A 13,241-nucleotide genomic window follows, 5' to 3' on the forward strand; every position below is an offset into this window, starting at 1 on the left:
CAGCAAGCATCCTCTTTCACTAACAGATTTATTCTACTTTGAGTTGATGTGTCTCAGGTTCTTCCTGTTTCTTTTTGGAGTTAAGGAGGTCTTTCCCTAGAGGTAGGACCCATTCTAGAGTACCATAGGTTTGCGAGAGAAGCCCATACTTTAGATTACCATCGCCACTCAGGCTCCACATGTCACTCAGCTGCTTCCTTGGGGCAGGAAGAGGAATCACAAAGGTCAGGTTAAGGCTCCTCAGCTCACTCTTCCCACGAACTAACCAGATTTTAACCTTCTGGTGCTGGAGGTTTTTGTCTTCCTCCATTTTTTAAACTGTGTTTGTTAGCATTTGGGCATGAGTGTTTTGTCTAGTGGCAGAACAAAGGGTTGGAGTCAGGAGTTTAGATTCAGTCTGTACTTTAGGGAACAGAAACAAGCTGTGGAACAGCTTTTGTCCATTCAGGAACAGGTGGGATGGATTATCCCTTGATGGGTTTGCAAGATCCAAGACTGAACAAGGCGCCCTGTAGTTAACAAAAGTTCAGCACTGATAAAGTGTAAGGAAGGGAAGACGAACAGTAAGATCTAACTATGAGTTTCAGCTAGGTTTCATAGGGGAATGAAAGGGAAAAAAATTAACAAAAAAGGCAAGATCATACAAAGCTGCACAAAATACACACACAGTCAATTTTCCTCTGCAAAATTGCCCATGGCCACCCCCAGCTGTAGGGTGAAATTAATGCTAATCAGTTGCAGGCTTGTACTGCAGATGAACTCGAACAAAAAATGGGCTTCTATGCTGTCTACTCAAATATAACCCAAAGCTAATATTACAGTTTAGTGCATATTTATGTTATGAAAACATCACATCTCAAACTGTCAAACCCAGATTTGTAACACATTTATATACATGCTTAACCCCTTTTAAAAAGTTGTTTGGGAAACCTTAAGGAATCCAATCTGTTTAAATAGCTTTCAATTAATTCTTCCTCAGTTTTTAGAAGTATGCAAGCTTATATCTTGATTAAAAATTACCCACCTCTGCTGATTTTAGTGTGGTTTTTTTACATGTATATGCAAATCAGACACATGTACTGTACAAGGAACTCGTTGTCTGGGAAAATGTAGTTCTGGAAAAATAGTAAGTATTGGATTTCCAATAAAGTATTAAAGCTTTGACTCCTATGACATTTGCTAAATTTTTATTATAACCAGTGATATTTCTGTCTACTAGCACTGAGGAAGAGTGAATGAATTTTTTTATAGAGATGAAGGAAAAACAGAGATCCAGAAAAATATGGAACATCTTCAGCTTCTTGTTTATGAAGCTACAGTTGACACACATGTTGTGTTACATTACATTCATGCTTTACAGCTCAGAACAGCTCATAACTGAAACGCCCTTTAACGAAGGATTTACAAAAGGAAAAGGTTGAAGTAGACTATTTAGCTAATTGCTGAAGGAGAGCAAAATATTGTTTATTATTACCCTGCCAAGTTTACATTTGCATGCTTTATTTTCTTGGACCAAGTCCCTGAGGTTTAGCAATAACATAGATTTTTATCAAAAATAACACTTCTTGGACAATAGAGGGGTGAGGGAGAGAAGAGAAAGAAAGTGGACTTTAAGATATTGGTGGAATAGACACGGAGATGGGTTTGAACGTCTGGAAAGAAGAGTGACTTCATGCCATGGTGAAAATTCTGTATGACCACAGTGTAATTTCTCTGTCCTACTTGTCACTGCCCCAAGGACAAGGAAAATATCATAGGCACGAGGATTCATCAGCAGGGAGAAAGTAAAAATAAAGATGAATGTTTATACCAGTATAAAGTTTTTGGCTCATGTGTTACCTTGTCTTCAGTCCCTCTACATCCTACAACACTTAGTTCTACATAGAGGTTTAAGGATAAGCAATTCTGAGCTGGATCTTCTCTGATACCATTTTATTTCGGTGTATTATGAGACTGGGCTAAAGCCAACTGTAAAATTTAGATCTGGGTTGAGTTTCTAAACCCTGTCAAAGATTAAGGGTGTCTGATCCAAACCTTTGTTTCAAGTCTTTCTCTTCTCTTTTATCAAAGCCACCTGGGGAGGTGGTTCCTCAGTGTTTCCTGAAACATCTTTCCAAGAAGTAATGTTTAACTTCAGATCTTTTTTATAAAACAAGTAGAAAATACACTGTAGAAAATCTGTCAGATAAGAGCAATGTCTGTGATTAGATGTTACTTCCAAAGCAATTCTGAAGCATTTCCCATGTCCTCTTGGATGTCCTCTGTTGTGAGAAGTTCTCTCCGCCATACCTGTCTGAAATGGCTCAGCAATAATGAGCATCAGAAAGGGCTCTGGGATGGCCTGTGGCTGGTCCTCCAGGATGGAAGGAAGCATTTGTCAGGTCCACAAGCAAACAAAAGACAACTGTCTTGAAATTCTCAGGAAATATTCACAAGGGCACATACCAAGAACAGAACACAGCACTCTTTTATGTCAATCAAAACATTTCATTTTAATGTCTATGAGTAAAAAGAAATAATTTATAGAAATAATTCAACAATTTCTTTTTTATTTTTGTCTTTAAATGACTACTAGGAAATCCCCAAATCCCATTAAAAAAATTAAAATTAAAAGTATAATGATAAAAAAGTGAACAAGACTAGGGTTTAATTGATTTTTTAAAATTAGACTTTTATCTTGCAAGGGATAAACTGGAATTTTCTGACAAAAAAAGAAATGTAGTTGCAAAATTCCATCCTGCTTTGCTCCTCTTTAAGTGCTGTGAGAGCACGAGGGTGAGATTACTGTGTGACAGCAAAGCTGGGGATGGGAGCAGTGTCCAGACCTGGAACAGTTCCCATTGGGAAAGGAATGGGACTGTGGGGAGCTGAGCCAGCTAGGTGAGGCAGCATCCCTATTCCCTTCCCAAACCCAACGCTGATGTGCTGCTGACAGAGTGTTTTCCCCTAGCAATCACTACAGTCCTGACACGCATCATGGAGTTTAACCTTTAATTTCTCCTTCTGGTGGCTGTAAAACCTATTTCCTCTTTCAGTGCCTAGTGATGCTCCCTCCTTCCCCCCACTACAGGTGTGGTGTTCCCTTACTCCCCACGGCTGGGGCGGTACAACCTGAATTTCTATGAGGCTCAGCGGGCATGTATGGAGCAGGACTCTGTCATCGCCTCCTTTGACCAGCTCTATGACGCTTGGAGGTCGGGGCTGGACTGGTGCAACGCTGGCTGGCTTAGCGATGGATCTGTGCAGTACCCCATCACCAAGCCCCGGGAGCCCTGTGGAGGGAAGAACACAGTGCCTGGGGTCAGGAATTACGGGTTCTGGGACAAGGAAAAAAGCCGATATGACGTTTTCTGCTTCACTTCCAACTTCAACGGTAAGAGCTTTCTTCATCCCCATCTCACAAATGACTCTTTCTGTGCTTAGGCAAGAAAGTCTGCTGGCAGAGAGTGGTATTTGATTTGTCAGAGTTTATGTTGGGCTTGGAAGATATTGCTGTTGAATTTACGGGGACACATGTGCAGAGTAAAGTCCTCTTTGCCCTGTGCTCACGTAGGTCGTTTTTACAACTCAAGACTTGTACTGGTAGGAGTGCCTAATATTTCCACTTTCACCTCATTAAAATTTATATGTACCCTTTCAATGTTGATAAGTGCCCAGTTTAATTCAGTTAAAGTGATGAAGAAACCTGCAGTTCATTAATTCAACTTTCCTGTTGATTTCAATTACAATTCAACTCATATTGCTTAAATATATCCTCAAAACAAAATTCTAACCATCACTTCATCTGTACTGCAGTGTCAGGCAGCTCCTGCTCATGTACTAGGTCTAATATGACTAATACTTCCTTATTAGAAAACCTATTTCTAGTTTTATTCCTTAATAATTTAGGTTCTTAATCTTAGCACGTTGCTAAAACCTCATTCACTTTTGCTCTGAGGTTGGACTGCTGTAAACCTTATTTTAACAACTGCAAGCTTCTTTTGCTGTTAGTAGATGTTACTTTATGTATGAAATGAAATTAAATGGTTTGCTCTCAGCTTGCTATCATTTCAGGTTTTATCTAGTGGCTGGAAAGGACTTAGAGAGCGTTGCTGTGACTGAGAGCAAGGCTGCAAGCACACATGCATAAGGAGTCTACAATCCTCTACAGCATCCTACTTGTGGATAATTCCTACACAAATTTGCATATGTTTGGCTTGCAGCCCACCCAGACCATGGGACATGGCTTTTTTTTTTTTTTGTTTATGCACAGATTTCTTATCCACAGTGAAGCAGTTTTGTCCTAGAGCATAGCAAAAAATAAACATAAGCCTTGCTTTCAGAAGATATGCTCTAGTGCTAAGTCTGCTTCACTCTCTCTCAAAAAAAAGAAAATCCTGAAGCCAACAATATTAAATTAGGCTGGAAGTGATCTGAAACAAAAGTTTAGCTGGTTTTTATCATGCTGCATCATTCCATGAGATACTTGCTCCGTTTTTTCTTCCTTCATTTATCCAAGGTGAAATCCTACATGAATTCATCTCTTATATGCAGATTTAACCCTGTGGTATAGAAATAACTAAGGAATAAAATAATCAGGGAAAAATAATTAAAATAAGCTGGCTGCCCTGTTTATAATGCTTGTGACTACTGCTCACCACCCTTTTACACCTGGACAGTGCCTCTTAAGGAAAGAGAAGTATAATTTCTGGGGGAAAAAAAAGAAAAAGAAGTACTGACATAAATATTGTCTGTGCAATGACACAACAAGGAGAGAGAAAGAGGGAGAAAGAGGAATGAGGTGAGGATAAGGTATAAGATAGGAGGACAATCAAAGACAAGACACTGAAATGAATTTCAACCTTGATAAGTTTGTTAGACTGACGTGCAAGACAGAACACTACACAGCAATAGGGTGAGATAGCTCTCTCCCTCTCTCTCTCCCCCTCTTTCTCTCCCTCTATCTCTTTATATGTAAATATATGTGTGTGTGTGTGCATGTTCCCCACAACTCAATGCCATGTCACTCTCAAGAAATCAGCAGAAAATCTGGACTTCTGCTTTTCTCAGCATCCATTTCCTTAACTCACCATATCACATTGTCCTCACACATCCCTGCTATGCTCTTCACTATTCATGTCCCAAGCTCACCTCAGCACCTAAAGTTAACCCAGCCACGCTTCGAAAAACCTCAGCTCCCTATTTTCAGCTCAGTAATTCAAATAGCTTAAACATGTGTTTAATGGCTTATGTTGCCTTTCTCAGTGTAAAGAGAAAAGCTCTATAATAACCCATTTTGCCACTGGGTTGGAATTGCCAGTTTTCAAAAATAGTGGCTACAGGCAAAAAAAGCTATTTCTGCAATACCCAATATTGATTCCCACAGCTCAGGAACAGCCAAGGAAAATGAGAATTAATCAGAAGACCCTACATTCTCAGCAGTGACAGTGACTGTTGGACTCTCCTGAATGTATGAAACAGAGGAGCCTTCAGCTTTATGTAAGGGAGCTGGAAAAATCCCAAGGTCCCTAGGATTAGGGAAGTGTAAGGTGACCTCAAAAAAAGTGTTAATTGTGAGAGCTTCTATAAAAAAAAAAAAAACAGTCAAGTGAGGTTTAGATTTCTGTTAACTGGGTTCTTTTTAGGGAAAGAAATCCCCCAAAAACCTTATGATCTCAGGGATCATTAAAATAAAATAAATAAAAAAGAAGGGTTCCATTCTAAATAATTCGGCAGTAAAACTAAAAAAATATTTGTCTGAAATGCATGCAAAGCTTGTTTTTTACCTGAAGAAGAAAGGTAAAAAATAAAATCTGTATTTAGCCATTAAGATAATAAAACAAAACTGTAGTCATCAATGCAATGAATTCAAATTCAGGCTCAGCATTTTCACTCTGGAGCTGTTGGATCCCCTCTGTGATGAGCTGGATACACAAAACCATTTCACCATTAATGAAAAATTCTACTTGCATTTCTGTTGTCTGCACAGCGAAATTGTCTGAGCAAAACTTGTTTACAATATAATATAAAATAATATTTTTATTTTATGATATTACCCTCTACAGTGTCTTTTCTTAAACTAAGGCAAATTCAATACTTGTACATTTTTTTTCTGCCTGTATAATTGATTTATACTCAAATTTTTCTGTTGTTTCAAAGAAGACTTCTCATTCTCTGCCCAAAATGAGGAAAATGTTTCACACCCTTTATATCTAGTAGTACCAGCAATTTACCAGTTTATAAGAATATTTAGAGACATGTTTCACCAAACAATGCAAAGAATAACATTTAGCCTAATGTTATTTATGAAATCCATCAAAATATTGTGAAATAACATTATTTTTTTTCTGCCTGCATTGGATGGCAATGTTTCCCCATCTGTTTTTACACGCCTTTTGTTAATAAAGGCTGTTGAAAATGAATATACACAGATGGGAAGTATCTAACTTAACTGGGAAAATTCCAAAATTGGAACTCTCAAATTCCAAATTGGAATTTCTTGGTGTCTGAGGACTCAGCTCTGCTCCCTTACAGCCAGTTTCTCCTTCTCCTGTCCTTCACAGTGAGAGCCACTTTAGTTCATGTTGCCTTTAGAAAAGCTGAAGGCTTCTGACAACCTGCCATGGTCCAAAGTTTTGCCAGGGCTGCAGACAACCCTAATTTGTTTTCTTGCCTTATCCCAAAGAATGGGAGTGCTCCCCTTCCGTACAGTTTGGGGGAATAAATGCAGATGAATCCTTTTGTTACAGTCTTCTCCAGAGAGTCTAAAAGGCATAGGAAAAGCAATATATAATGGAAGAGCTGAGTGCTTATTCTTTGTTTAGTTTCAAAGTGTGTCTGAAGGAGAACAGCTGGGTTTTTTGAAGGAAAAACCATGAGACTATTTTGCACTGAAAAGTGCTAAATGAGCTAAATGAAAACATATTTATCAACTCCTTTCTAATTAAGCACTTTCAAAGAAAAAATACATAAGGTACAAGTAGAGATTGCATCACACTTTCTGCTCATTAACATGCATTTTGTTATACACTTTGCAGACAGAAACATGGTTCATAATTGATCGTCCATCAGCTCTAGGAGATCCAAGTAAAAATCTCATGTTGACAAAGAATACAAGGAATAAATTTTAGGGATTATGTTAAAAGCACCTGTTTATTACAGTAATTCATGCTAAACACCTCTACCATTTAAATGGGAGAAAGGTGTGGGAAGTCCTACCTGCATAATTCTCATTTGACCATTGCAGAGTGTTTTATCACTGGGAACATGTAGCCTTTGTTCCAAAAAAGAGAAACAAACCCAAAATAAAATTACATACCCTTCATTAGAAGTGGATGCTTCTGAGTTGGTATTGGAGCACTTAATTAAATAATATTCCCACATATTTAATTCAAAAGCAGCTATCTGAGATAAACACTGGATATCAAAATACTTATCAGGTCTTAACCTTGATTCTTATTCTCGTAAGAAAAACTGACTAATAAATCTCTCAGTTTAGAGCTGAGCTTGGAGAAATTTCCAAGGATGGATCATCCCTCAAAATCCCACAGTAACAAGGGTGTGGGGTATTTAGGTCAGTTGCTGGTGTTTTCCTCTTTAAGCTGTTCTGCTACATGCAAAAAGCTTAAAATAGCTATTCTAGGGGGTTTGAGGGATGCCTCTGCCCCATGAGTTGGTTGTGAGAAGAAAAAACAAGCAATCCCATCCTCTGTTGGAGTGACCCAACTATGAGGTATTAATGAGAGAGAGAGGCAGCTAATTCCTCCCTCTCCTTCCATAGCAATTAATAGATACTAAGATTGAACAGTTAGGAGCTCTTGTCACTGGTTGTCAGGAGGAAAACTGCAAATCTGTATGGAGTTTATTAAAGGAGTAATCTGGATACACATTGTACTCTTGTAGGGTTTGCTATTAAATTTCTCTTATTTAATAAAGGTGCAGAGTATTAGAGTTTTTATTATTGGCATCATATATCAAAAGCCAGACCTCGCTGCAAATCCCTAGGAAATTACATTCCATGGACATATGGTTTGAAGAGGAACTAAGTAAGCTAGGTGAAGTTTACATACTATCAGTCCAGATCCCTCTTCCCCGAAGTCTGAAATTCTGTTTGTTTTGGGGAAACCTCTTAATAGTATATCAGTAACAGTTTTCCACTTAATATTTTTTTTACCTCATAAACGCTCTCAACTTGCCGAGATGGAGTTGAGAAAGTGTTTTACAAAGGGATAGATTATCTGTTCTTAATAGTTTTCTGTAGAAATACTGTAGATATTGTCTCTGACAGCAATGAAATTTTTTTAAAATTTCTCCTCTGCCACAGCTGCAATGTAAATACCTTTTGTTAAAGTGTTCTTGTCTTGGTATACAATTTCCAACCCTTAGACAAAGTTAATTCCATTGTCTTTGTATTGTCATCTGACCGGAATTTTTTTCATTTAGATAAATAAAAACAACCTGTGTGTTTTTTACAGGAATCTGAAGCTTACACAACTCTTAGCTTACTCACCACTTTTTTTGTCACTACGAAGTAATCTCAAACTGAGCAGAGTTTTGTGCATTTGCCTGGTTTTTACCATTCAGAAAAAGGATCTTGTTCTGGAGTACATTCTTAATTAAGAAGTAGAGAGTATGCTCTGGAATTAGAAGATCCCCACATGAATAAAATCCTTCTTTTTTTCATCTAACTTGTCTCTTCAGGAACAGATGGAAAAGTAGTGAATTTATGTGGAAATTATTATGCCTTCAAAAAACCTCACTATTCCTCTGCAATCCACTTTGCGTCAAATCGGTGATGATAAATAACCCCAAATATAATCAATGAAATGCTTACAGTGAATGTTTATTGCCTTGATAAATGAAATCAATATTATTGCTGCTTATGGATTAGTAGGGGAGACTTCCTTCTTGAGCTTTTTTTGCTGGTATATATTTCCATTACCTTGAGACAGAGGCACATTTTCCTTATCAGCACTATCAGTTCAGTGCTGTGTTAGAGTGAGCATGTACCCTTTGGTGCTTAAAGAGAAACAGAACCGCAGAACTGCTCATGAAATCTTTCAACAGCCATGATTTTGCTCTAGCACAGGCTCAAACTCTCCTTCTGAGAAGCTGTTCAATACCCTGGCCTTTTTAGAGAAAAAAAAATTGTGCTTGTTTTTCATCAGAAACAAGGTCACCACCCTGTCAGAGAGCAAACGACATGTGTTGCCTTCAGCCACCCACCCTCGATATCAAAGGCTGAATCTTGCTGCCAAGAGGAAAACTCATAAGTTTTTTTGCTATTTTAAACTATTGCTGGGATCATAACATAGACCTGCACTGCTTTGGGTATTTCTGATTTGCCTCTCTGACAGTAAAATACAGGTGTAGGAGATCAGCTCTCCCTGAAAGCTACAGGGTTCTCAGATGCTTCACTGCACTGTCATCGTCATCATGTTAGTAAATGCATCTAGTACCATAAAGTTAAATGACGAGTAGGGTCCCTCTGCCAAATCTCGCCATCCTTCTTCCCTGATATTTTTCTTCCTGTTTTTCTACCTCTGAGGATGAAAATTAGAGAATCAGAGAATGGTTTGGGTCAGAAGGGACCTTAAAGCTCATCCTCCACCATGGGCAGGGCCAGTTCCTACTAGACCAGGTCACTCAGAGCCCCATCCAACCTGGCCTTGAACACTTCCAGGGATGGACAGTTCAGTTACCACTGGGCACAAGTACAGGTGGGGATGCCATACTTTGATATCAGCAGAAATAAACATAGTCTACATTTTTTTTTTTTTTCAAATGGTCTGTTTTCTGTACCTAGGTTGGGTTTTTTTGCTTTTTCTTTTTTTTACTCCTGGTACTTATCAACTCACCATAAAAAAAACATGACATTTTTAACAGTGCAGAATCCAAACAGCAGAGTCCAAAATCAAGCACTGTTTGACATGATTCTTCAGTGGAATATCTTCACTTCTCCTCAAAACTCACCATTGCATTATCAACATCACTGTACTCATAGAATTGTTGCCTAAAATCAGCTCTTAAAGAGACCTCTAAGACCTAGTTTGTGAGTTTTAGAAGTCAGGCTTTCTTTATTTCGGTGTACTGGGTGCACTGGCAATCATTTTGCCAAATTCATGATATGTCAGCTTTACATGATTATTCATTTTTGTTCCCCACATTCCTGTTACATATTCATGACATTTCCCAACACTTATTAGCATATATACATGTAGAGGGTCTTTGAGGGGCTTCATCGAGGGTTTCTGGTGGCCGTTTCTGTCTGGAGCCCCCAAAATTCTAAGTTTGGGGGCCAACATTAAGTTCTTAGACCAATTCTTAAGTTCTAAGAATAAATTAACTCTTAAGTTCTAAGACAGATTTATCTTCTTTAAGACAATATACCCTTTGTTATAGAGCAACTTAGTGTTGCTTGGCTGCTTTGGTTCCCTTCTTCATTGTTTCTTTACTTTGCTTGGCTGGTTTCTTTAAATCACTTGTCTCAGCTATACATAATTTTCTATGGTACATTCTGTTGCAAAAAAATATTAGTTCTTGTTACATCTCTAAACCCAGATATCAGAATCTGGGTTTAGTTAGAGTCGTTGACTCATTAACTCATTAAGACTCATTGAGATCACCAAACCCAACCTTCACACCGCCAACAGCTCCAATAATACCTTAAGATTATTAAGATTTGTAGCATATAGGTTTTTAATATAGTTGTATTATAGTTTCTAACACTTTAAAATAGTGGTTAACAGCTTCTAAACCCCTTTTCTCAAACTTTGTGCCAAATTCTCAAAATTCTTCAAGTTTTTGTTTAACATTCTTTTCAAGGAAGAAGATTTTAATGATTACAACTTGTCTGGGAACGGACATGTACCTAGAAGGACATAATGAGATATCATTGTAGTTAAAGCAACCTAGAAAGCCTGGAAAGCTTGGAGAAGATCCAAAGAAGACTGAAGAGGATGATGGTGGAGAAGGAAGGGATCTTGAGACCTCCAGCTTGATTCAAGGAAGGGGCAGACCTGAGGGAGGTTCTAGGGGCAGACAATTCTCGGACTAGATGTATCCATTAGATATGATAATTAATTAGTGTTATAAAATTGTAGAAACCCTATGCTGTATCATGGCATTATCTCTTTCCCTTCTTCTCCCCTGCCAGGCCGTTTTTACTACCTGATCCACCCGATCAAGCTGACGTACGATGAGGCGGTGCAGGCGTGCCTGAAGGACGGGGCCCAGATCGCCAAGGTGGGGCAGATCTTCGCTGCCTGGAAGCTGCTGGGGTACGACCGGTGCGACGCGGGTTGGCTGGCAGACGGCAGTGTGCGCTACCCCATCTCCCGGCCCCGCAAGCGCTGCAGCCCCAGTGAGGCTGCCGTGCGCTTCGTTGGCTTCCCTGACAAGAAGCACAAGCTGTATGGGGTCTACTGCTTCAGGGCCTACAACTGAGAGATATAAAAACCCCTAGAGCATGTAAAAGTCTTTAAAAAGTCATCAGGAATGTGTTTGAAAGATTTTTCTTTTTCAGTATGAACTCATGCAAGTTTGCCAAAACTGTGATAAACTTCTTTTACTTACTGTAAAGAGTTGTTTTCATAAACCCAACCCAATAATCCATTTGGTTATTTAGTTTGGTTTTTTGGGTTTTTTTTTTTTGTTTATTTGTCTGTTTGTTGATTTTTTTAATTTTAGTGGTTTTGTAAAATTATCATTCCACAGATATTTTAAATTAATATAATTTAACAGAAGCTCTAGGTAAGAAACTTTTAAATTCAAATTCTTTACAGCTACGTCATCCCAACAAAATTTCTTTTTTTTTTTTTTTTGTGAATGGGGCATGCAATAGAGCTTGAACAATTGCTAGGGCACAATTATGGAGTGTAAGGCTACTCAAAGCAGAAGCTTTTAAAAGCACAGATTTTACATATTTGTACCAGTTTGAGAAACACTGCAAATTGATTATATCAGGAATTTTAATGTAAGATAATCTTTCTGTTAAAGGGGATCAGTGAGGTTTCGCAAAGAAACCTCACAAAAATATATGTTAGCAAATAACTGTTTTCACTGGTTCACATGGGAACAACAGAGAGTATAACAAAAGCAGCTAAAACAGTCCACCAAAATAGGACTAGTTTTACAATTTAAAATCTTGCCTTTCTGAAAAATAAGCTCGTGGTCCCATATATAGGAAGAAGCACAATTAGTTCTCCTGAACGTTTCAATTGTGGTTTTGTTGTGTATAAATAAATAAGTGAACAATAACTAATGAGAAATCCTGTTTTCTTCTTAACTTCAATTAAAGATACCTGAGAAGTGTTGTATTACCTTTGAGTAGCTTTACTGAGCTATTTTTAAACTCTTAAAGGCCATTTGCTAAGTAGCATAATAGCATTTACTCAGGGCAGTTGTATAAATGAACTGCTGGACAGAGAAACTGTAAACTTTAGCAGCTTGGTTTTACATTAGCCTTTGAAATGTTATTGTCTTAATGGAAACACATTACAATATTTAATATTTCTTAGTTATTTACACATCATGAGAAATAAAAATTAGAAAACAAATATTTAAGTCTGAAACCAAGACTATTAAATAAAACCTGAAACCAGACATCAAGTTTTGGAAGAGAAACACTTCATTTTCTCACATCTTATTTCTATCTAAAGAGTACATTTGTTTTTTAAACTACCAATGAAAAATAAAAATAGTATTACTAGTCCTGAATTATTTAGTTAGTCCTCCTTAGAGTTAACGAAAAATAAAACTATTGAAATGCTTCTTTTCACTAAATTTGCAGTAGTGGAAGATGTTTACCTATATCTGCCAGTGTCAGAGATAAACACTCACTCTGCATGGTGCCTAGGATTTTCAGAGCTGCCTAAAGTACTAGGTCCTCCCAAAATACCAGTTTGAGGGAATTTGGATTTCTAATGCAAACCTATTTTTCAATGCAGCAATTCTTGGTGCTCAACTTCAGATACCTTAATGCAACCAGTTTTTCAGAGAGCAGGTGCTCAAGGCTTTCTGAAAATTTACTCCACTTACAGTGTCTCAAGCTGGATATCCAAAAAAAAAAAAAAACACAACAAAGAGGCCACTGACTGAAAATACCTTGGTCTTGGGTAAATCTCTTAAGCAGTTTTTGATGTTCTCTATCCAGTATTGGTTCTACCACTTAAAAATGGAGAACTCTTTTTCCTACTCTATGCTTGCTGACTGTAAAGATTTCAGAGGACCAACGTTTGTATTCACGCAAAGTTTTATAGCTG

The 13,241-nt window shown here is 37.9% G+C and overlaps 1 protein-coding gene across 1 annotated transcript in view; it reads left to right on the plus strand.

Annotated features, from left to right (window-relative positions):
* The window catches only part of HAPLN1 (hyaluronan and proteoglycan link protein 1), a 53,293-nt gene extending 41,151 nt beyond the window's left edge, over nucleotides 1-12,142 (plus strand). Inside the window, exons 4-5 of the mRNA XM_051806770.1 lie at nucleotides 3,071-3,373; nucleotides 11,135-12,142. Coding sequence (XP_051662730.1) covers nucleotides 3,071-3,373; nucleotides 11,135-11,424 — 593 coding nt within the window. The 3' untranslated portion in view covers nucleotides 11,425-12,142. The remainder of the gene's footprint in view (nucleotides 1-3,070; nucleotides 3,374-11,134) is intronic.
* Nucleotides 12,143-13,241: the final 1,099 nt, after the last annotated feature.

The sequence above is a fragment of the Manacus candei genome, unplaced genomic scaffold (assembly GCF_025592945.1).
Source record: "Manacus candei isolate 608988 ecotype Guabito, Panama unplaced genomic scaffold, ASM2559294v1 h1tg000068l, whole genome shotgun sequence".
In the NCBI taxonomy this organism is placed as follows: Eukaryota; Metazoa; Chordata; class Aves; order Passeriformes; family Pipridae; genus Manacus; species Manacus candei.